Genomic DNA, 23,563 nt, shown 5'->3' on the forward strand with positions numbered 1-23,563 from the left:
CCAGATAGCACCATGGCAGGCTAGAAGCATGGCAGGACAGTGTAGGAGGAACTGTCAGTAGGGGCGAGCTGGAAGAGCCTGTTCCACATAGATGGTTTAAGGTCTTAAAAAATGAAGATTTTTCTACAGTCACACAAATCTGCTTCTATATGGTACTTCTACAGATTGGCAAAGATAAGAGACTTGTCAAAGGTTTGCATTACATGTGGTTCATAGAATATGGTCTAGAAATACGTAAGGACTTGCCCTTTGGCCAGTATATGATGTAAGGAAGTTGGAAAAGAAAAAAAGAACATGTTAGCAAGTACTATTTTCTGAGGCCAAGAAACAGACAAATTTGCTTTTCCTGTGTTACCATTTTCAAAACCAGTGCATCCAAAAATATATCTAAAAAAAACCCCAACCCTCACCGAGGTGTAGAAAACAGTAATCCTCCCTGTTCCTCCTTTCACTAGAATTCGGAACCCAAACTTTGCGTGCCTTGATGCTAGAGGTGCAGTTCAAAAGCAGTGGTCCTTGGTTGTGCTTTAACAAGCATGTGTTTGAGGCTTGGACTATTCTGATCATTAGAATATCCTACGAGGCTCTCTATGGGTCTGCAATGAAACAATTCACTGTTTCTTTTACAGCAAAAGTTCTCCCTGAGGTCTGCAGTTGGTTTTGATAATGTGTACTTAAAATACGTGGTTACAATTATTTTAGACCTTTCTGGATTTTATTATTGGGTTTTAATATTAGTAAAGGATTGTGTTTGTGACAGTGGCACACATACTTTTACTAATGTCATAATCTGTGCATCTCTTGCTTAAAATCTTTGTTCATTTATAAGAGTAGTTAATTTGAACAGACTCACTAAAACTGGGAGTGTTTATTAGAGTGACATAACTGAGTTTTATGAAGTAAACGCATAACTGCTTTGAATTAAGATAAACCCAAGAAGAAATGTCATGTCACAGGTTTCCTGTTCAGACTCTTGTTCCTCAGTCAGTCCCTAGGTGTATTAACCCAGCGTACCGCAATCTAGAGTTTATTAAACTCGAGACTTTCTTAGAACTTTAGACATTCTTACCCTCTTTAATATAGAGCCAACCACTGGACTTTCATTGTCGGAGAGAAAGTCTGATACTCCCCATCCCCATCCTGCTGTGTCTTCTGTTCTGGTTAAGGTGTATCTTTGGCTACGGTATCTCAGCCCGCTGCCAGAAGCGGCACTGCAGCTCTTGCATGGCACCTTGCCCGGATTGATTTACCCTGAGAGGCAGCGTAATGAATAATGGGATCAGGATGTTTTCTGTTTCTCAGCTTCTATTGTGCAATGCAGCATTCTTTGATTATGGAAAAAAAAAAAAAAGAGGAGTTATGTTGCATGAGATCTAGCTATCTGTCATCTCCTTACTTTAAAATATGGTCATGTATACAACACAAAGACACACCTGTATCAATCTGAGAGCAAAACATTATACTGACTAACAAACCTTTGCTTTATTGCAGAAATGCAGGTGATGACCCAAGAAAACATAATTTCTTCAAAACAATCAATTTCCACAGGCTAGAGGCAAACCTTATTGACCCTCCATTTGTGCCAGATCCGTCAGTTGTCTATGCCAAAGATGTTGCAGACATTGCTGACTTCTCTGAAGTACGAGGAATTGAGTTTGACGACAAAGATAAGAAGTTCTTCAAAAAGTTTGCGACGGGTGCTGTCCCTATAGCCTGGCAGGAAGAAATTATTGAAACAGGACTGTTTGAAGAACTGAATGATCCTAACAGAGTAGAGTCCGGGGGTTATGCAAATGGAGGTGAAGCTAAGTCAGGAGTTTGTTTGTTGTTGTAAATACCACATCATTAACAAAAGGAGTAGAAAGCACCTCAGAACTTTCCATATTCTGACACTTTCAGAAACTCAGTGCATCTCTTTAAGGAGAACCAATCAGTGTAATATGACATTGACAGGCTATGTAGGACCACCAGCTGTATAGACTATGTTATTTTCCTTTGCTCTGACAAAGGAAACTATTTTTTTGTTTTATTGGAGATATATCAAGATGAAGAACCATAGATCTCTAACAAACTTAGAATGATAGAAATGCTGTAATACCAAAAGCAGTAATAGAGTGAAGAGGCAACACCTTTTGAAAATGACTGACTACCATTTTGAATACAATGATTTGTTGGTTTTCTTCCTATTTGCTTGTTGTTTCTACTAACATTTCCTCTTCGTTCTACAGTTTTCAGGAAAGATTTTTAATTTTCAAGTAATAGTCTCAATTAGACAGTGCAGATCATATACCATGTCAAACTTGGAATCTTATCAGTTAGCCAGTCTGTTGTTTTCTTAATTTCTGTTAGTTTTTGGATGGTATGATTGTCATCTGTTCAAATTGTCATAAAATGTGAAAGAAGGCTCTGCATATCACTAGGAAATAGGACTGACAGGTTCAAACTGCTTTTAAAGTTAATTTTAACTGAGTGAAGACAAGAATTGCACCCATTTAACTGAATAAAGCATTTATTTATTAAGTGTATACTTTTAAGTTGATATTACCATATGCAAAGAAAATGTGTTTATAATTAAATACATGTTCTTTATTACAATCAATTATAAATTTTTATCGGGTTTCCTGATAATTTTTCTGTATTTTGGTGATAAATTAAGCTGCAAATAGACCAATTTATAACTGGCTTTTTACAAGACATTTATTTCAGTGCAACATAAATTTTAATTCAGTAGTTGCAAAAATGCATTATACTACTAAGTGCTGCAATGATGGAAAGGTAATATGTGCAAGTTGACACTATCTTCAAACGTTCATTGGTTATCATGTAAATTTTTGTGGTTTATTTTTCAATTTTATGAAAACCTAAATTGAATTATTTGGAAACATTTCTGCAAGTACTTGCTACTGCTTAAGTATGTTACTGATGAGATGCACTGTGCTGATTTTCTATGTAAGAAAATAGGTGGTAGTTGTTGGCTACAACTTTCAAAACTGATTCTGCCTGCTGTTTACTGTCATCTGTCTGTCCATAATTTCCATTGACTCAAGTGGAAATTGAAACTGCTCTATTCCTTGGAGTCCTGGAGGCTGCTAATACTTCATTTCCTATTTTTCGTAGAGCAAACCTTCTACTGAACTGAAAGACTTCTTTTATCTAGACACTGGGATTGAATTTGCACATCTGTTTTAAAAGAGGAAAACGAATAGATACGATGTCTTCTATAGTCAGGTCTGTCATGCAACACATAGCTTTAGTATTGATTTATAATCTTAATAGCTTGTCCCAAAATTAAAAATCTTTAGTTTGAAATACTCTTAAGTGATTTAGTCACAGCTAAGTAATACATTGGTAGTACATTGTGTTGTTCTACATAGAAAAATAATTGTTCCTTTTTTTCCTTTTAAATTTGCTTTTCCAGTGCTTTATATACTTAATTTTCAAGTGAAAATTTTGAAGAACAGCGTTAGTTAGGATTAGTGGATAATTCTGTTCATGAATTATGAGCATATAATTGGCTGCCTTTTGAGGCGAGACTTTCTGTCTCTGGTTTAAAACATTATAAGCTGAATTCTGACTTGGGCTTTTTATTGAGAAGGATGATCCTGAAAGACTGGGAAAAGCAGAGGAGGTTGAGAGGAGAGTCGTGTGGTTCTGGCACAGATTTAGGAGAATGCTTCTACTGCTGACATCCAGTGATTGTATTTCTCATTGCTCCCATCTGTATAAAGCTCTCGCAGAGTGGTCTAATATATTTGTAATATATTTAGAATATATTAGGCTAATATATTTAAGAAACTCAGACAGAAAACTTTACTATGTATGTGCTAAAAAAACAACAAACACAGAAAAACCACCGTCCCCCACCTCTCTTACTACAGCTATGAGAAACCTGTTGGTGCTAGTGGCATCAAACTTTTATCCTGAATTGGTACACCTCAAATTCATAGAAATGCCATTTCACAAATCCTCCAAGGCATAAAGCAGTACTCTGAAATGATTGTAGGTTTTCTTGTGCATAACTCATTTTTCAGGATATCCATGTTCCCATATGGAAAGAGGTTATGTATAGGAAGGACCAGGATTTAATGTTGTGTTAGAATTGTATATCCCCTGTGATACCAGGTGTTACAAATCAGGGTCTTTCAACATGTATTACAATACTGAGATCTGTGAATTCATGACATGACACATGCATAACATCAGGTTATATAGTTTTAGAAATGTTACAATGTCAATAAATCCCAGCAGGATGTATATCAGTGAGATACTGTAATGTTAAGTGGTCCATGAATCATTCAAAGAAGCACATCACGAAGTCTGTTAATGCACAGTTTGGCACAGTGTATGACAGAGAAGAATGTGTTTGAAATGATTCATTCTAATTTTCTAAAATTCTCTATTTCAGAATGTGGACAACTGTTTCACTATGGTAAAGCAGAGCAAAGATTATTTCTGTTAGCATTTTCAGTGTGTATTTTAAAAATTTCAGTTTCTTTTAAGGATTCTGTGAAATGCTTCATTCTTTTCTTCCTGTCACTGTAAAGGTCCTTGTTACACTTTCAGGAACAAAGTTATTTTAACATCCTGCTTCACCTTAACAAAACAGAGCCAGTGATCCTAAAAGATTTACGTGTTTGATGGATTATTTTACTGCAGACAGTGATGCTTCTTATGTGAGTAAACTTGAATGTATATGCAAGTGTGCAAGATCAGGTCCCAGGGCAAATGTATTGACCAAGTCATTGTGTGTTTATGGTAGAAAATGAGGGGTGAAGTTGTAGGAGGAAAATAACCTTGTGGTTGTGGGACACTTAAGTTCTTGTGGCAAAAGAAAATTACGTAATATGAGACTGCTGGTTTTTTTCTTCTAGCTGTCTCTCTTTTTCCTCCTTTGCCAGCTTTGTGGCGTCTCACTTGCCTGCCTCTTTTTCAGGCAGATAAGGTGCATGCAAGTTTTAATCTAATCTATAAAAGTAAATTGTGAACTCTGTTGCATTAAATGCCATCTGTGAAAGGGTACTGAGTGCCCTGGCCACTCTGCAGTGATTGTACTTACAGCCCTGTCTTTCCTGTCCTCTTTGACTTAGTACTGCTGTTAGAACTACTTGATAATTTTAATGGAAGAAGGCTGAAATCTGAGTATTTGTAATGGCTTGAAATCTGTTCTTATAAGAGCATCATTTAAAGTATCCTGGACAACACTGAAGAAAGGCTGCTGGCACTGAGGAGGGTATAAAAGAAAAAGCTTTCAGTTGTATCTCAAGTCCAAATTTTCTTTGACACCGTCCCTTTTACCCTTACCCCACCAATTTCACTGAGCACAAAGAGACAAAAGGTTTAGTTTTAATCAAATGAAATCATTGTTCACAGATACTATTTATCAATGGCAATAAAACTCTAGCTGTGTACCTCCAGCTGCACCATGGCAAAGGTTCATTTAGTCAACAAGCACCTTGTGTGGCAGCAAGTAGTTTTCTCTATTCCAGAATGTAATAGATTTAGTAATTGGAACCTGTGTGCAACTTCCAGCCTATCAAGTAGCATCTGTATTAGGGAAGATAATTTTACGTGAAGTTAAGAGCCTCTTAGCAAACAGAATACTTGAGATAGTTATTTCTTCAACTATAAACAAATGTCAATACAGAAAGCAAAATGGAACTAAAGTGAGATCTCTAGTTAGACCAGATGGCCTGTAATTGTGCGATGTAGCTATAAAGTGATGCATGGTTTCATATACTTTTAATATCAGCGTTGTTTTTTGGAAAGAAACTGCCCGTAATACTGTATTTAAAATATTGTTGCTTTTACAGCTTTTAATGATATATATGTAACATTTTTCCAATCTGAATATTCACATCTATGATTAAGATAAGTATGCTCGTGTCATTTACCTTAGAAAGTATAAATTGCTACTTTTACACCAGGGACAGAAGCCTTCAGCTTAGGTGGACCTTCAGCCAGATTCAAGGAAGGGAACAGGCTTCCTAGAGAGGTGGTCGATGCCCCAAGCCTGTCAAGTGTTGAAGAGGCATTTGGACAGTGCCTTTAATAATTGCCTTTAACTTCTGGTCAGCCCTGAAATGGTCAGGCAGTTGGACTAGGTAACCGTAATAGGTCCCTTCCAACTGAAATATGCTATCACTTGATTTCTAATACCAAAATATTTAAATTCCTTTAACCTATTTAGGCAGTAATGAATTGTAAAAAAATATTTTAATTATGCACAGTGTTTTTTCTCTGTAACAGCATTTAAATTAAGATCTTAGCAACTATGGCTCATAGCACTACAGAAGCGCTGAAAATCTTACCAGTTCTGGGACTTCTGCTAAAAGCAAAGCATATGTTTTTCCCAAGTGATAAACACATGAGTTTTGAAATCTATGGATAGCAGCAATTGCTGGCTTCTTATAGTATGAAACATGTCACTTGGAATGTTATGGGTAAAGGTCAGCTGTGGTCACTGTGGCCCACGGAAGCATTGCAGTATGATAGCCTTAGGGAGCTTTGTAGACACACTAGGGGATGCATGGACAGAAAGTGAAAACAAACTCTATTAAGCATATAACTTTGTATAATTAGGCATTGCATTATTACAGCAAGTAATTCTAAATAGAGTATTTAATTTTAAAATTAAAACTAGACCGAAAGTTTAATGTTTATTAGGAAATTATTGTTTGGTTTTGTGGATTTTTTATTTTCATTTATGTAAGTCTGAACCTAAGCAGAGCTAGTATAAAATTCCTACCAGGAAGCCCTCTGCATCTGCAAAAGCGTGAATAAGTACTCAGTGTTCATAAGGGAGTAGAAGTCTTTCAGGCATCTCTTGCCTGGAAAAGAGGAAGAGCAAGAACTTGGGGGCTGTCACTGTGTCTCTTACAATGTAGTAACTACATCCATGGGAAAATAGAGCTGGTGACGCCATTCACACCAGTCTCTCGAGTTAATTTCTTTATGTTACATAGTGTATTGTTCTTACATTTATCCCACATCTGTACCTTCTCCTGGCACCTCCAGAAAGCTGGCACAATTGTGGATGAAGCCACTTAAACTTTCAGGGAAACTTAATTCTGTAGCTTGGACAGACGAAAGGTGCCGTACAGAATAGCTGTCAACACCATTTCAGTCAAGTATTAATCCAAGTGGTGAAAGACTTTGAGGGGGAGAAACATGGGAAAAACCTGTGAGTTTGTTAGAAAGGGCTTCTGGCTATATTCTATTCCTTTTCCTTTGACAACTTTGGGGCAGCTGCAGTGGCTTATTCCTCCCTTTCCTGTTGACAAGTGCAAGTACAATCTGTTTTAGCAGTTATTTTATCCTGTTTATGCTCTTTATCCATGCTTTTCAGTGTCTGAGCTTTGTTAGTATGCCAGTTGCTTCCTAGTGTTTTGTTCTCTGATTAAGGTACACCATTGTGGTGTTACTGCAATATTTGGTAGAATGGCTAATGAAGAAAAAATGTTCGCTTTTTTTCCTGTATGCAAGCATCACTTGAAGCTAAACATAACTAATTAATTTTGGCATGTGTTTTATCAGAGTCCTTTACCAAACCTACATGTTGGCCTCTGTGATTCAACCAAGTTGTTCTGACAGTTACATTTTACAGAGTGGAAAGATACAGCAAGGCTGAATGACACACCATATACATGTCCTTGTGATGGGAGTTCCTCATCATGAATGTTTCTGTGATTCATGTTTTTACAAAGAATGCCAAAGGGATGACTATGGATGTATCAGTTGTCATAACTTGTAGTTCAGTTAACAATAGTGGGGTAAGTGTTTAAGAAAACAGCTATTGTAGAGGAATGTTCAGTCCTGTTTGCTTTGCAAGACTTCGTGCAAGCATGACATGGGATGTGCTAGACAGGTCTCGTGACTTTTCAGTCACTGGGGTGAAAGGTCTATTGCAAGTAAGAAGAGATTAGTTAATCCTGTCTGCAAACGTTCCTCCTGTAATACATACTGTTGTGACTGAACACCTTTTCAACAGGGGTGAAAGCTTCCTTTTAACTGCTAGTCTGCAGTGCTTCGTTACGTGTCAGTCTACAGAAATACACTGGTGGAACTACAAAGAGAGAAGTTGTTCTGATATCCTGGACTTCTTGGGAGGGTATAGAGCACTCCTGCCTTAGTGGTTGCTTCTGAGAGCTTGAGCCTGCTTCTGACGACACCAGTGTCCAAGTCAGAAGTGACTTTAGTCATATGAAAGCGGAGAAAAAGGCACGTTGCATGATTCACTGAGTCAGTTCAGTCAAACTGTTAGGAACTGCTTCTCTAGATCAAATGACAGTGAAGCTGTTTCTTGATAGAAAGGGATGATCGGAGTGTGGAACCAGTGAGATAATGTCTGCCAAACAGGGAGACCCCTAAAGCATTCCTGCCTGTGCACTTCCTTGTGTGAGGGAATTAAATTAATAGTAAGAAGTACGGATAATTTTTGTAATTAGCAGTAAGAATAACATCATGTTCATAAAGAAAAACAGCTAGTACCAATTACCAATTTAGCCTGTTCCTCTGTAGTTTACGAGAGATGCCTGATTTACAAACAAGCCCAAGAAAATTGTGATCCTATTCCCAAAACATAACACCAACAGGATATCACGAACAACAGGAGGAAACTCTCTGTTGAACTTGTGCAGAAGGACAGTTGACAGAATAGTAATCTCAAATGTGGTATCTGGCTTGTAAATCTGTTTTATTCTACTCTAATTATGCAGGAACTATGAAGCTGATTTGAAAACATTAGGCAAAGAAGTTTGATGAATACAGACAGGAAATTTTTCTTTTTGTTCTTTTCAAGGTATCTGTTTCCTCCCTTCCTCCACGCTGACTTCTATGCCATCCCCCATGAAGACCTGATATATCAATGCATTTCTGCAAACAGATAAAAAGACTATTTTTGACCACAAAACTACGATGGAGTTGGTAAAAACAGAGCTACCTTGAAATGTAATGAGATGTCAGCAATTAACTGGTGTCCAAAAAGATGAAAAATATGAAATCAACATATATTGAAAATTAGGCTATAGTTTAAGGAATATTTTTTAAGGGAAGATATAATTACTGTACATGTCTGTAAATAAACTGGTGCAAGCTATTTTAATCAGCATCCACACAGAAATAAGTATTCATCCTAATACTAAGCAAGATTTAAGGAGACCAGTTTAAATATCTTGTTGCCCAGAGTGAAGGCAAAGACTTAATTCTGGATATTTTATTAAGATGGCTAAGCTGTGCTGCCAGCACTATGTTGTGCAAGTATGTAAACTTTTGCTTTCCCACGCTATCGTACTGAAAGTGAGAAATAATAGTGCTGAAATCTGGAACCTGGCATCAAACTAATGAGCTGTCAGAGCATGCTTGCGTAAAAACATTAAAGTTTAAGATATTGCATTAGAAAGGATGAACTCTCTGAGAGGCTGTGAAAAGGCTGTGTAACGATGAGATATTTATACATCTATTGGTGCTCACATCTGGTTTTATTTAATAGTAAAAGCAGCAGTATTCTCAGTGCTTTTCTAAGCAATATGGGCAGCTGTTTTCTATATCTGTATTGCACAACTGCATCTTTTCATCCTATGTGGAGGAAGAAATGAGAAAATGTGCTGTCTACTAAACGGCGAGGGTACTTTGTATGCTGCTTAAAGTAATTAAAAATGATATCTTGTCTGATACAACCTAAGAATCACTAGTTTCTTGTGCTTTCATCTTGGTATACTACATTGCATGATGAGAATTCCTCTCTGTGAAAACAAGCAGTGGGTAGATGTTCAAATACTGGTTTTCCTGAATTCCCCCCAAAGGTGATTTTTCTCATTTCTGCAGCTCACATTTTTTGCTTCGTTTGCCATCTTTCAGTGTGTCTCAATGCTAAATCAAAATGTTATATTCTTTTTGATGTGAACGAAAACGTGGTGACAGTTGCTGGATGAAAAGTCCTGTAATTCATTAATTCATGATCCTAATCCAAGATCTGCTACCCATGAGAACTAAAACTGAGTACGTACTGTGATCCTCGGTCCTTCTAAAGACTGTTACGTTACACTGGTTCCAGGCAGGGGAAGGAATAAAGAAATGGATAATCTCCTCAGAACTTTCCGTATGCCTTGTACAGAGAATAGTGGATCAAGTGTTTTAAACAAAGGAAGGAAGGAAACTTTGATTTCTTGCCAAGAGATTGAAACCTCCCGATCTCTTACCAAGCTGGTTTGTTTTGCTGCCAACACTTTCCTCACCTTAAATAGCTCCTTTTCATCTGCAAAGCTAACAGCAGTGAGGGGAACAGGCTCCACAGATGGCCAAGCTGTAAGAATCTGCTCTAGGTAATGTAAGGACTGATTCGCATGGAGATTCAGATATGGACCGGAAAACATACGCGGTTCCAGGTGTGTGGTGTCCTCAGATGACAGATTCCTAACCAAATCTTACTTATTTCCTCAAAGTACATGAAAGTTGCTGGCTTTGGGAATGTTGATTTCCTGCTGCACATAAGTTATTTAACTGCCTTTGCTATTGATTAAAGTGTGACCCTGATTTTCAGGATTCCATATATTATGGGGTTTTTTTAAATGTTGAGATTTACCAAATTTAAGAAATTTAACTCCTTTTGAAGTGAACCAAATGCATCAGTTCTGAAACTTGGCCTTCCTCAAAACTGGTGAGTTATGATGCAGTTTACACCATATCCTTAATATTTATAGTAGTGATTTCAGAGCACTCCCTAAGCAGATGTAGAGCACAAGTTCTCAGATATTTTACATAATCTTTTGCATAATCTTCTTTTCAGTGAGAAGGAAAAGATGAAGATTATTTTTTAAAGTCTGAAGTCAAAGGCTGGCCATGGGTACCATACAACAAGGTCTTTAGTTTTATTATGCTAATAAACCCAAGAGCAGGCATGTGATGACATTATCTTCTGTGTAACAATAGAGCATAAATCCGGTGCGTCCCTTCAGCTTTTTGTCCCAATCATATTTATGCAGGGCTAATAAGTTGAGGGATTAATCAGCTACAGGTATCTTTTTAGTCCTTAGTTTAGAATTAAAATAGAAGGGAAGTTTTTAATTTGAGAAAATGATAAGTTAAAACAATAATGGCAATTACTGCTTTTGCAGGAAGGAAGTTGTAATTAGCGAGCTGTATTAGCAAGTATCTTCCAGGTTTTGTCTGCATATATACAGGGATAATTTGTTATTCTGAAAGCCATGGAACAGCCACTGTGCCAGACTGTAAACCGTTGTTCTGAAATGACCGTGCTCTTGACAATATCTGAAAAATAAACATTTTGAAATCAGTTTAAGACAGGATATACAGGGCTTTAAATCTTCATTTTAATCAGGAATGGCAGCAAATGCATTAATTGTGTTTTGTTCCTGCAATCTTCCGGTAAGGTAAAAAAATAGACTCATTCTGTAAAAGCTATTATTTTAAAAGAACAATGATTATTTTTTTTTTTTTACAATAGCGAGAAAGGAAATGCTGTCTGAATCTTTTTTTTTTTCCTTGAAAATACCTTCTAATTTATAGTAAACCAAGTGAACAATCCTCTGTTCATTTGTTTTCTCCTTTATCTAGCTAGGAGACTGCAATTAATGCTTCTACCAGCAGACCTGATAAATAAGAGCATGCAGCAGTTGGGTTTCAGATTTTGATATGTATCTTTAGGTCACCTAGATGATATGAAAATATTTAGACTTTTGAAGAAATTAATTTATTTTCCAACAGCCTACAACCATCAAGTTAGAACTACACTGTCTAACTTACCCATGCATATCAAGCTAACTGCAGTGAAGTTCGGTGTGTTCATCTCCAGAGGGATGGTATACCTACCAATTTCTCAGTTGCTCAATGTATAATTTAAAGATTACCGCATAGCCCTCAGTATAGTTTTCTGCTTCTACTGAAAACAGAAATGGTTTTGTCAATTTAAAGGCCTTTTTATTTCATTAAATCAGCAAAGCAATGGGGAGGGAGACACAGAAGGAGACACTTGAACAGCTTGAGAGCATAGTAAATGTGCTCAGTGGAACTCAATTAAGAAATCTTTATTACGAGAGACTCTTTGGTCACAGATGCTTATTTAAATCTAAGTGATACCCTAAGGATTTTTTTAAGGCTATTCTGCTGCCTCACTTTCAGACAGAAATTTATTTTGTGCTTTATGTCAACCCTTTTTGGAGCAGGGAAGAGTCTTAACAAAAGAGAAGTTAGAAAAAAATATTTTTAACTATATGGTAGGAAATGTCTTCAGGATTGTGCATACCCTTATGAAGAAACACAATTCCTCTTTTCTTTTTCATGGCAACAGCCATGAGCCCTAGTGAAAGAATACTTCAGATTTCCAGATGCCAGAAGGATTTACTCTGAGAGATGTTCAAAACAAGAAGTGCACTGAAGCCAGCACCACTTGACTTAAACTGCACACAAACTTAGAAAAGTGAATAATATGAATGAAGGAATTTTTAATTAATAGGAACCTTAATCAGCTAATTGTCTCTAGAAACTGATTTACTATGTATGATTTGATCCAAAAGAAGTAGAAATATTTGGTGAAAAGCAGAGTATGTGTGTCACAATGGGATTTTGTCTTTGCTGAGATTACAGAAACCAAGTTAGAAAGTAAGAGACACTAATATTTATTTTTTTTCAGAGTTTACAAATCTAGCATTAAAACCAGGGAAAGTTTCTGTATGATTAACAACGGAGATCCCATTTGACTATTCAAGACATCCGTTGTTGGGAATTTATCTCCTGGGTTTAGGTTTTAAATGAGCCTTGCTGCATTTCTCCTGCTGCTAAAAGGCTGTTGAAGAACAACTCAAATAACAGGACGTGCTAAAACAGAAAAGAAGAAACTGCAGCTGAAGAATTATGGCTACATTAATTCCAGGAATTAAATTTACTCTTGTCAGGAATGTATATCATAATACATCTTGTGTGTAGTTTTTAGCTGATTGTTGCGTTTACATATTCATATAGGTAATTTTCATACAATGTATCATATATGGATATTTATCACTTTTAACTGACAGACCTCTGAGTCACCAAAGGCTTTAAAGTAGACCTACTGAGTCTTTTTCTAAAGTGAGATGGTGTTAGCACACCAAACTGCAAACGAGAGATCTTCACAGAGGCAGCTGAGGCTTGGCAATGGAGTCTGATTCAAAAGCTTGCCAATAACCTCCTGCCCAGCACCTCACAGGATCAATCCCTCTGCTTGAGTTTTGCCTTCCATTGGGCAACTTTCAGCAGCCTCCCTATCTGTACATAACGTACACAGCTCCCCATTGGGTTCCTGTAGAAACACCCTTATTTCTGGGTCTGGTTCAGAGCCTTTTCCTTGCTGCAGGCAAACCCTTTTGTTAGTTCGGGCTTTCCTGCCTGCTGTTCCCGGCTTGCTGTGCCTGTGGCTGCCCTGCTTGCCCTCTGCTCCAGAGATGCTCCTCCAGGCAGCTCCCCTCTCAGAAGGCTGCAGCCAGAATAAGGGAAAGGGGAGCCTACCGCTCTGCTCTCTATACCATCTAGAAAATATATACCTGTAGAATCTCAGCCTAAGCCAGAACCAAGTTAGTAAAAGAAATCCGATCTTTGTCCCATCATTAACTCTTCAGTGTTGTTTTTTCACCTGCATATTAATCACAGGATAAGAAATCTGCCCCAAATGTAATTAAAATGGAAAGGCAATGACGGTAACAATGGAATGCTCACAGCTTTGTAAATAAATGCAGTGCAGGAAATTCAAATTGATTTTTTTTTTTTTTCAAAGATACAAGCCATTTCGAAGTTAACAGCTGAGGAGTGCAAATGAGGTTTTGTGTTTCCACTATAGAAATGGCACTAATGGCAAAACACCGATTCCCCTAAGTCCAGAATTTCTTAGTCTGTGTTCAAGAACAATGTTTAACAGTAATTACTGACAGTTCCTTATGCCGCATGAACAATTCCTCCTCCCATCTAAATAGAGTTTCCAATATGTGGCTTATTTGTCTCCCAGTTTACTGAAGGCTATGTATGTAAGATGAACTGGATTTGTATCTTGGTAATTTAAATTCTTAGTCATTAAGTGAAGAGGCCTAATTTAATATAACAATATGAAATTAAGCTTCCTTCTAAGGTTTTAGAATGCTGAACGCATATTTACAAGGCACATATTATGGCTGCCCTGCCTAGACTTCACTGAGGGTACTGATGTAATGACTTAGGATACTAATAAATAATCTGCTCTTGTTGAGATCATCTCAACCACTTGACAACTATGGACAGGGAGGGAACAGATATAATTGTGTTTCATGGGTAAACTTAAGGCAGATGTTTAACTACTACACCAGGAAGGACTAATTTGAACACTGTTTTGGGCAATATAGAATGGATTTGAGAAATCTGCCATATAGAATACATCGTGTTAAGAATATGAATTCATTACGTGCTGTCCTGCAAAACAACCTGTGCAAGTAACCATTTCCTCTCCAGTCACTTCTGTGTTTTAAATGTGATTAACTCTCTGTGTTTCTGCTATAGTTACACAGGGCAACACCAGTCATTCCTCTCAAGTATCGGTTAATAACCTTTAAGAACCTTGTTAAGAACCTTTTTCTATGTGCCAAATTTCAGTGCTCCAACTTGACGTGCAGTGCAAGGATAGTAACTTCATAGTGGCCTTAACGCTATAGGTGTGTTCAACGCAGTGACCAACTATGTATGCTCAGTATTTGTTTAAAAGCTAAGAAAGCAGCGCTAGTCTTCGTAGCACATATGAAGTAGGATTCCATCATGAGCTTCATAAATCGTCTTCCACACAGGGAAACTGCACTGTGACTGCTACTGCCAGAAATTACAGTGTATTTGCTCTTTAGGATGACTGTAAGTACTTTTTTTTTATTCGTATTATGGACTTATAAAAAAAATATCAATTTCTGTAGTTCCAAATTTGTTAACAAGTAGATCTCTTAGATATAATCAATATGTCTTCGGACTGAATGTTAGAATGTGCAATTATGTTTGCACAAATCTACACAGATAGGCTTTTATTATAAATGATCTCCTCTTCCTTCTCTTAGCAAATGATTTATCATCAGTCTTCATTTTTTATTTATTTGCTATTATAACAACAAAGTACTCACAATTACAACAGCAGAGAACTGTGATAAAAAGGATATAGAACACCAGTCTATTTTTTAATACTCAGGGTTTTTTGTAGTTTTAAGATTTTATTTTCTGATAGGCTCTGTGATTGTAACAGCTCACATTTTGACAGGGCAGATTGCATTTTGACAGGGTTTTCTTTTGTATTTGTGGACTAAATCTTGCTTCTCCTATTCAAGTGCTTCCATTCCTGTATGGGAATTATCCCATTCCTGTACAGGTATTATCCCCCCTGTGCAGGGGAACAGCTTGGGGAGAAGACACAGTGGTTTTACTTAGTACATGAGCACTTCAGTGTGGATATTTGTTGTTTTTATCTGCAGTATGAATCAGAAAAAAACTTCCTCTGAGCTGCTATGTATTTAAAAATGTGTATTTTACCATCATCTGGTAGTAAGCACTTTTTGTTGCCCTTGAAGTGTAGAGAGGTCAGTTAAATGTACTGGTTTAAGAACAGTTTTCCTTCAAAGGATTGCATCCGGCAGTAGGAGGTAAAATGAACATTTTTAGATTGTATTATGATGAGGGAGCAATGGAAAGGGAGGCGTGTTGAATGTGCTTGTTCACATGTGAGAAAAATTTAGAAAATACAATTTAAAAATAATTAAAACCCTTTATAGGTGGCACTTAAGGGAAAATCCAGTAGCATTTACTGGGAATTAAACCTGCAGGAGCCTGCAGAATCAGAAGAAATGGGCATATGGGCCCTATGTAGCTCTGATCCTCTTTAATATTATTCCTATATTATTAATTGATAAGGCTGTGTTATAGACTACAAGTGTATCTACTGCTCTTTCAAATCCTCAGATAGTTAAAAATCAACAAAAATCAGTTGCAAAGAGGTTATAATTTTGTTTAAAAGTATTCAATAATTTGAGGTAAGGGTAATCTAATCTTACAAAAAATGCTGTGAAAACGTCAGACCAAAAATAAAGTAACAGTGGAATTACCACACTTTCAGACTAGAAAAAAATGCTGACTGTCATTTTCCATTTTATTCTACATTTTCAAAAGTTCATTTTTACCAACTTCCTCTTTCAAAGTCTTATAAATAAACAGATTGACTGCATAACATAAAAAGTTGACGCTATTTCAGTTTGTAGGCCTTGTGACTTTGTGTGGGCATTCCACAATCATACTTACTAGAGGGATACTCCCTACGAATGAATTGATCAAGAACAGACGGATGTAAGACTTCACTGAAAAAATGCTGAGCATCTTCAGTATCATTCGTGGTTGGAGATGAAGGTGTTTATCCTTTTAGATCTGGCTCTCCCAGAGTGGCGGAAATATTCACAAAGAGTTAGTAGAGCCTCAGATGAATGTAATAGTCGAGCTGTTCCTGCACCAGCTGATTAAATATTTTTATAGCTTCAGTTTGGTGTCACCATCACTAAGGTGTATGTAGCACACAATTTGAATTAGGAAGTAAAATGAAACATACCCAGAACAAGTAGGTTATGATCTATTTATTAACGGTTAAAGGAGAACTACATGGCAATGGTTTATATAATACAGTGAACTTTCTGCTAAACAGTCCATAAAAGCAAGCTTGCTGTATTTTTTCTTTTTTTTAGCTAATGTATGCTCAGAAGGACTAATAATAGGCCTTCTGAGTCACAAGCATTCATTAAGCAAGCCACCAGAGTTTTAAAAACATAACAGTTCAGATCTAGTCTGTTTGAAGTGAACAGTAAATTAATGCTTTAGAAAACAGTGTCTCTTTTAAAAACACCATGATAACATGCTTCTAAATATTTAAGATCCTTTATTCTATGCAAAAACAACATGTTAATTTCTGGATTAGCAAAAATGTCTTTCAAGACCGAATTCGACCCCATCTTCTAGGTTTTGAAAGACATTTGGAATGCTTGACTCCCTCACAACGGTCCCAAGGGAAAATGTGTTAATCTCACCCGTGTTTGTTTACTGAAGAAGGCACAGTTCAGGCACAGCATTTGGTTTTCAACGAAGAGCTGCTTTTTACTGTAGTTATCCAGCTGGCTTGAGATGGGTACAATTAAATCAAATGATTTGTTTAAAATCACTAAGGGAATCAGTGACTTGACCGGGAGAAGAAACTTGGACTGGGAAAACTGAAAATACTAGTTCCCATCACGGAACAATTTCTCAGTAGCATTTAAGTAAATTAGAGGGGCAACCTATTGTATTTCACAGTTGTCTGCACAAGCTACCAGTACTGTATGGACTAAATTTACATCAGTGGGGAAATGTAGATGCAGAGGAAAACTGAATGGAAAAAAAATGAACACTTTCATGTGAGAGAGATCGAAACAGACATACCGGGCAAAGAACAGGAAAATCTAAATGAAAATTTGTCTTCCAAAACTTTATGGTTTTGTAGGTATCACTTTTAGGGGAAGAATTTGGCTGTATCATGAGTCTTTCTTGCTTCTCTTTAGTCATTTATTAGCCAACTTACATGAACTGTAATTCTATGATTTTTCTAATTTACACGTGTTCAAATTCCTTTCTCTCTCTTTTTTTTTTAATTATCTTTTCCTTCCCTCCTTTTTTAACAGCCTAGAGACATGTCAGTAAGATCATAAGACAGTCATGTTGGTATGATACCACTGCTTTTATCAAAAAGATTAGATTACTAGAAGAGCCTTTTTTGCCTGTTGCGTGCACTGATTACTGGTAAGAGTAAGAAGTTATCATCTTCTGTGATAACAGAAGGCAGTGACATATGCACATTGGCTCATAATTGGCATCACAAAATTTGATGGTAAAGGAACAGTGAAATTTTGCATTTTCTAATGTAGTAGCAGGGGCAGGACATGGTGCTCCAGCAACGGCAGAGACTCCTGCAATTTCTTTCTACCCTGTTCTTCCTTCCAAACCCCACCTCACTTCTCCAGGCCTTACATTCCCTCCAACATCAATTTTTCAACCGTTTTCTGTCTCCATAGACTCTTCATTTCAGCCTCAGTCTCCTGGCTTAGCCAGCGCTGGCTTTCTCCTTGGCTTGCTGCCCAGGTCCCCTGCTGAACTCAGGATGTGGTTCTGCCAATCTAATTGCTGCTACTGAAAGAGGTAGTCCCATTCCTCCTGCTGCCTGCCCTGGTCTCCCTTGTGAGCCGAGTCAGGAAACTAAACTGGTATGATCCATTTTCTTTCAGTTCAGCTCTCTGAATCAGGTCATCGTGGGGTAAAATGAACACCAATGCTAAAAGTCCCAAGGAAGGCTTGGAAGGGACAGTGGAATAGGGAGAGGAGGGACCATCTCTTTCAGTAGCATTTCACAATTAAGTGTGAGTTTTGTCATTAAACTTCATCTTCCTTTTTTAGCTCCTCTTCCTAATGGCTTCCCACGTGCCCCTGCCCCAGAGTTACCCACCAGCTAATGCCAGGTGTCTTGCCTGGATCCTTTTTCCGTCTCAGTCCTTGTACCTCACTAGTCTCTTGCAGACAGACCTTGTCAGTAACAGTGCCAGTGGTTCCTCGCTCAGCTACTGTTTACAAAGTGTTAGCTCAAAATGGGAGAAAAGCATTTCAGCAATTAAGGCAGATACCTTATTTTTATAAAGTCTTCTAAAACGAGCTTTAATTAATAAGCTCTTTCACTTGTCCATGAAAATGATCTGGAACTTAACTCTGACTGCATGTGTTATAAAATGGATAAAACCCCTGATAGCTGTGAAGTTAAAATTCCTACAAATTGAGCTTTCCTCACTTCAAGCCCTTTGTATGAAAAATAAGCAGGGAAATAGTTTTCAGCAATAGTTAGAGGCTCTTTTTCCTACTGTAAACAAATGCTGAATATCTGCACAAAAGTCTCCTCTGCGTAATGCAAGTCAACTCCCATTGACTTAACAGGAGTTGTCGTGCTATATATGAGAGCAGAATCTTGTCTCTGTGAATAAAGGAGTTTTTTCAGGAGTGAGGGGGCTCTGCACAATGAATGCATTTTTACCAGCCCTTTCTGATTCATTGGCAAACTACCAAGCACAAGAACTGTTTCTGTAGTCTTTCTACTCTCACAATGACAGACATTTTCTTTTTCATTTTTAGTGGGAAGTCTTTTGTATTTTATTTTTTTTCTCATGAAAATGTGTGTCTTATGTTTCTTGGTATTTTGTACAATGAATTAGAAAGTTTTTCTCAGTCATAATATTTTTGAAGTTGGTCCTTCCTGAGTTTATCAGGCATGTTCTAATTCCAGTTTAAAACTTAGCTCAGGATAAAGAAGCAGATTTGAGTCTAACTTACGCATACATCTCTCGCCATTCAAAAGTTGCTTTGAAACTAGCCTGGGCAGAGCCCTGTGGAAGCTGCAGCACCCCAGGGAGCTGCCCAAGTGGTGCCTAAGTTGTGTCTTGCTGTGATCCACCCTAACCCAAACTAGAAAAGAAGGGGGTGGCTTTCTGGTTTTCAGGAATCCTCCAGTGGGCCCAAGTGAAATTCCCTTTAGGAACTGAAAAGAAATTTAGCTTGTGCTAAGGAACTGCTGTCTGTAGAGTTTCCGTACAGTAAATTACAGCAATCTTGCTTCCTATCCTATTGTGCTTTTTTCCCCAGGGTTCGGCATGACAGTTTTAAAAAAGAACTTAGCAGGTGTCTTTATACAATTAATATTTTAAAAGTGTGGCATTTTTTGTGTTGTATGGTTTACATTTTTATCACCATAATACGTTATTTTATTGGTAATGCGTCAAGGTGGTTTTCTCCCTGTTGTGCTTTGGAAAACATGTATTGCCAATTACACCATTACAAAGCTCAGCCACGCAGATAAAACTGCCTTTCCAGAGAAACAGGACGTTGTGAACTGAGGACCATTGCTAGTGCTGGATGGTCTGTGAGGTGGTAAGCCCAAAGCTGACAGTCGTCAGACATCCATATTCAAAACTGCCAGTGTCACTCGTCCATGTCTCTCTGTGGAACCGTCTCAATTATTTCAGTAACCATCTGACCGAACATGGCCAAAATCCCTGTGGACAGCAGAGACAATTGGTCTGGCTTTCTGGATGGTGTCTGCAAGCAGAGAATACTGCTTCTGACCTAGAATGTTGCATTGCAATGTTATTTGACGGGAAGTGAAGTCCTGCTGCCTATCTGCACACAACCGGATTCCTTCCAAAGCTGAATTAAAACCTGTCTTTAAAAAGCATATCTAATCTCATGTTTAAAACCAAAGGAAAGGTGCACCTGCTATCTCTCCCAATATAAACTACGTAAATATTTAATTGCCCTCACAGTCAGGAAATGTCAACACTAGGTTTGTCTAGCTACAGTTCCCAGCAAATGAATACCATTGCCTTTGTCAGCAAGGCTGAAAAGGTCATACTATCAAGATCTCTTTTCTATATTTAAGTCCCTATTCAAAGTAATCCAGCTTTCTTGTCATTTTTTTTTTTTTCTTTCTTTCAGAAGCTCAATAAGCTGAAATGTGGAAGCTTCGTATTGTAAGTTAGCTTGTCTTCAGCTCCCTGGATCGTTTTCCAGTATTCTTTGAACTATCACTAATATTTCCATTTTCCTGTTAATGTAAATGTCAGAAGCAGGTGCAGGGTAGGGTTTTTTTTTGTAGCATTTTGTCGCCACTGTGCGCACAGAGATCTTTCTAGAAGACAAGTTTTTATGGCCTCTAGGTTACATTGGTTCTTTTTGCCAGTCTTACTTGTGCTTTGCTGAACAAATGAACATACTGATCTTTCTGTCTTTTCTAAACATTGTCACCAAAGTCTTTATACAACCACCTAGACTGCTAATGCAGAATACTTTCAGCTTAGGAATCGGCATCACATCAACTCATTGACATCTTGCCACTGACAATTACATTTTGAAATGTCAGCAAGCCAGTTTTTAGTCCAGTTATTTCTGTGCAAATCAGGTATTTTGAATCAAAATATCTTGTGGCACTGAATCAATAGCTTGGAGAAATCCAAGTTTAAAATGGAATTGCAATGAGTTTTATCAGCTGAGTGTTCAATTACTTAAAAAACCGAAGATGTTTGCTCCTACTCATCAGGGCCCTGAGTGCACTAATAGGCCTTAATTACCCTGACCAGTTTGAGTTCACCATCACCCGCCATGGTCGTGGAGCCCTGTTTCACGTGGCCCGGCATGGCCGGAGGTATGCTGCTCTGCAGCCCCGGCTGCGCCTGGCCCTGGCCGTGGGCCCTGCCAGTCTGGACCCTGGCTCCAGGGCTGGTGTCCAGGCCTGGGCGCGTCTGCCCTCTGCTGCTGCCGTGTCCTGCCCTGTTCCCTATCCCTGCGGGGTGCCCCATATCCCCAGCCCCCAGGGAGCCACTGGCCTGCACCCCGATGCGGTAACGTGGGTGAGGAAGGGATGCAGGCTGTCAAACACTGCGCTGCAATTGCAGCTAATTGTATGGCTGGTCATGCTGTCACCATTCATTACTTTTCATTAACTGCAATATTGATGGACCTTTCCATTATCTTAGCTGGGATTGGTGTCTAGCTAATGGGCTTGTATGTCCATGAGTCAAAATATTTACCCTCCTGCAGCTCAGAAACAGTTTGAGTTTTCAGTGGGGATGAGGATCCACTACTCCATCCAAGTCAGGCTGGGTTGCATGAGACTGCTGATTTTAAAAATGAGTGTAATAGTTATCTTAGTCAAACTGCACCTCTGAACTCACTGGAGCAGGGCACAAAGATTCCTATGTTTTATGATGAGCAGACTGAAGAGTTTCAGTGCTTGCTGGATAATACTAGTTCCTCATAGACTTTGGTTTACATTTTCTTGAATATATTTTTTAATGAATATATTTAAACATTGACATTTCATTGAATAATGTAGGACATGGCCATTCTGTGGAAGCAAGAAGCAATCTTTGTTTTTAATCTGTATTAACTCCCCCAGTCTTTGCATCTAGTAAACTTTAATGTTATTGGATCAATACGGTGCCCCATCCAAAAAGATGGCTATGGGCACATCTTGCTGACATGTTATTCCTTAAGAGTGTGTGGTACCTGCTTGTATAAACTGGGAAAAATAATTCAGCAAAGCAGTTGTCAGAATGGAATGACATTCAGTCTTTTGCTTGGTGACATTTAGAAGAAAAAAGAAAAATGGAGACGGCTTATTTTTGGCCTGAAATGGAATATATTAGCTGATCAATGTGACACAGAGATTTAGTGAGTGATATGTTATTTTCTGCTGTTGTTTTACAGCAAATACAGTGATTTAGATGATGTACTGTAACAGAAGAAGAGAGACTAATGGAATCAGACATTCAGGAGGCAAATAGGTTTATTCTATTTTATACTTCACATTTACTGCTTTCTGGCACCGATAATACTGCAATCATCATAAAGATTTAAATTAACCATGCTGATAAATACTTAATTCCTCTTCTAAGACATCTTTTACATTAAGACACAGCCTCTCTTAGCTTTTTCACTTGGGTTTGATATCTGGCTTATTATTTTAAGAACTGCTCTGATGTAGTAACTTTCCTGTTATACTGGAGTTTTGCAAAGTGCCTAATTAAGGGATCATTATTGACACTAGCTGAGCAATACAAGGCCATGAGAATGTTAGAGCCGCCCCACCGGCCTGAGCACCGTGGCTGGTGGCGTGTTGGGGTGCTGCTGCTCCGCTTGGGAAGAGGGAATGAAGGGGTAAGCTCCTGATTCACGCCGGAGAGTAAATGGAGCCTGTTCCTCTGGTGTCAGCCGAGAGATGGAGAATGAGATATTTTTTTTCTTTTCTTTTTTTGGTGCTCTTGTTATTTTGACCCTTAGGGGTGTGATGGCAAATGAGTCTTACGCTCTTAGAAGTCATGTTATTAACACAGCCCGGCCGTAGGTCTGTAACGTACACGTGCGTTCAGCAGGACTGCAGGGTGCGGGCACGGTTCGGTGCGGGGTGCTCCGAGCGGCAGTTACACTTGCCTACCGCGCTCTCTTCCCCCGTTTCTCCAATGCGGTTGCGCTGCAGTAGCGGGTCCCGCGGCGCGGCCCCTCCCGTTCCCCCCCCAGCGATGTCAAACCCCCGCCGGCGCCGCCAACTAACGGGTTGCGGAGCCGGGGCGGGGGGCGGGGGTCGTTTCGGCGCCGGGAGGCTGCCCCGGGGCTGGGCGCGCAGCTACGCCCCGGCGGGCGGCTGAGGGGAGACCCCGGCGGGGCCGCAGGTAGCCGCGCTCAGCGCCGCGGCACAGCTCAGCGTGTGTGTGTATGTGTGTCTCCGGTGACGGCGATACCGGCGGCAGCCGCCCCGGTGCGCCTCAGTAACGGCGCCGAGGCGCCACAGCCAACCCCACCCCCCCCGCCCGCGGCGGGGAGCGGGACCGGCCCCAACCGCCGCAGCGGGCGCGAGGCCGAGCCGCGTGCCGCCGCGCCCCCGGACCTCCGCGTCGCAGGCGCGGTGCCGCTGGCCGCCAGGGGGCGTGCGCGCGGCGGGCCGCGATTGGCTGGCGCGGGCGGAACGGTGCCG

At 39.0% G+C, this 23,563-nt stretch overlaps 1 protein-coding gene across 1 annotated transcript in view; it reads left to right on the forward strand.

The window, feature by feature from the left end:
- The window catches only part of GRK7 (G protein-coupled receptor kinase 7), a 33,469-nt gene extending 22,053 nt beyond the window's left edge, over window positions 1-11,416 (forward strand). Inside the window, exon 4 of the mRNA XM_040613022.1 lies at window positions 1,492-11,416. Within this exon, the coding sequence (XP_040468956.1) occupies window positions 1,492-1,834 (343 nt within the window). The 3' untranslated portion in view covers window positions 1,835-11,416. The remainder of the gene's footprint in view (window positions 1-1,491) is intronic.
- The last annotated feature ends 12,147 nt before the right edge of the window (window positions 11,417-23,563 follow it).

The sequence above is a fragment of the Falco naumanni genome, chromosome 13 (genome assembly GCF_017639655.2).
Source record: "Falco naumanni isolate bFalNau1 chromosome 13, bFalNau1.pat, whole genome shotgun sequence".
Taxonomy (NCBI): Eukaryota; Metazoa; Chordata; class Aves; order Falconiformes; family Falconidae; genus Falco; species Falco naumanni.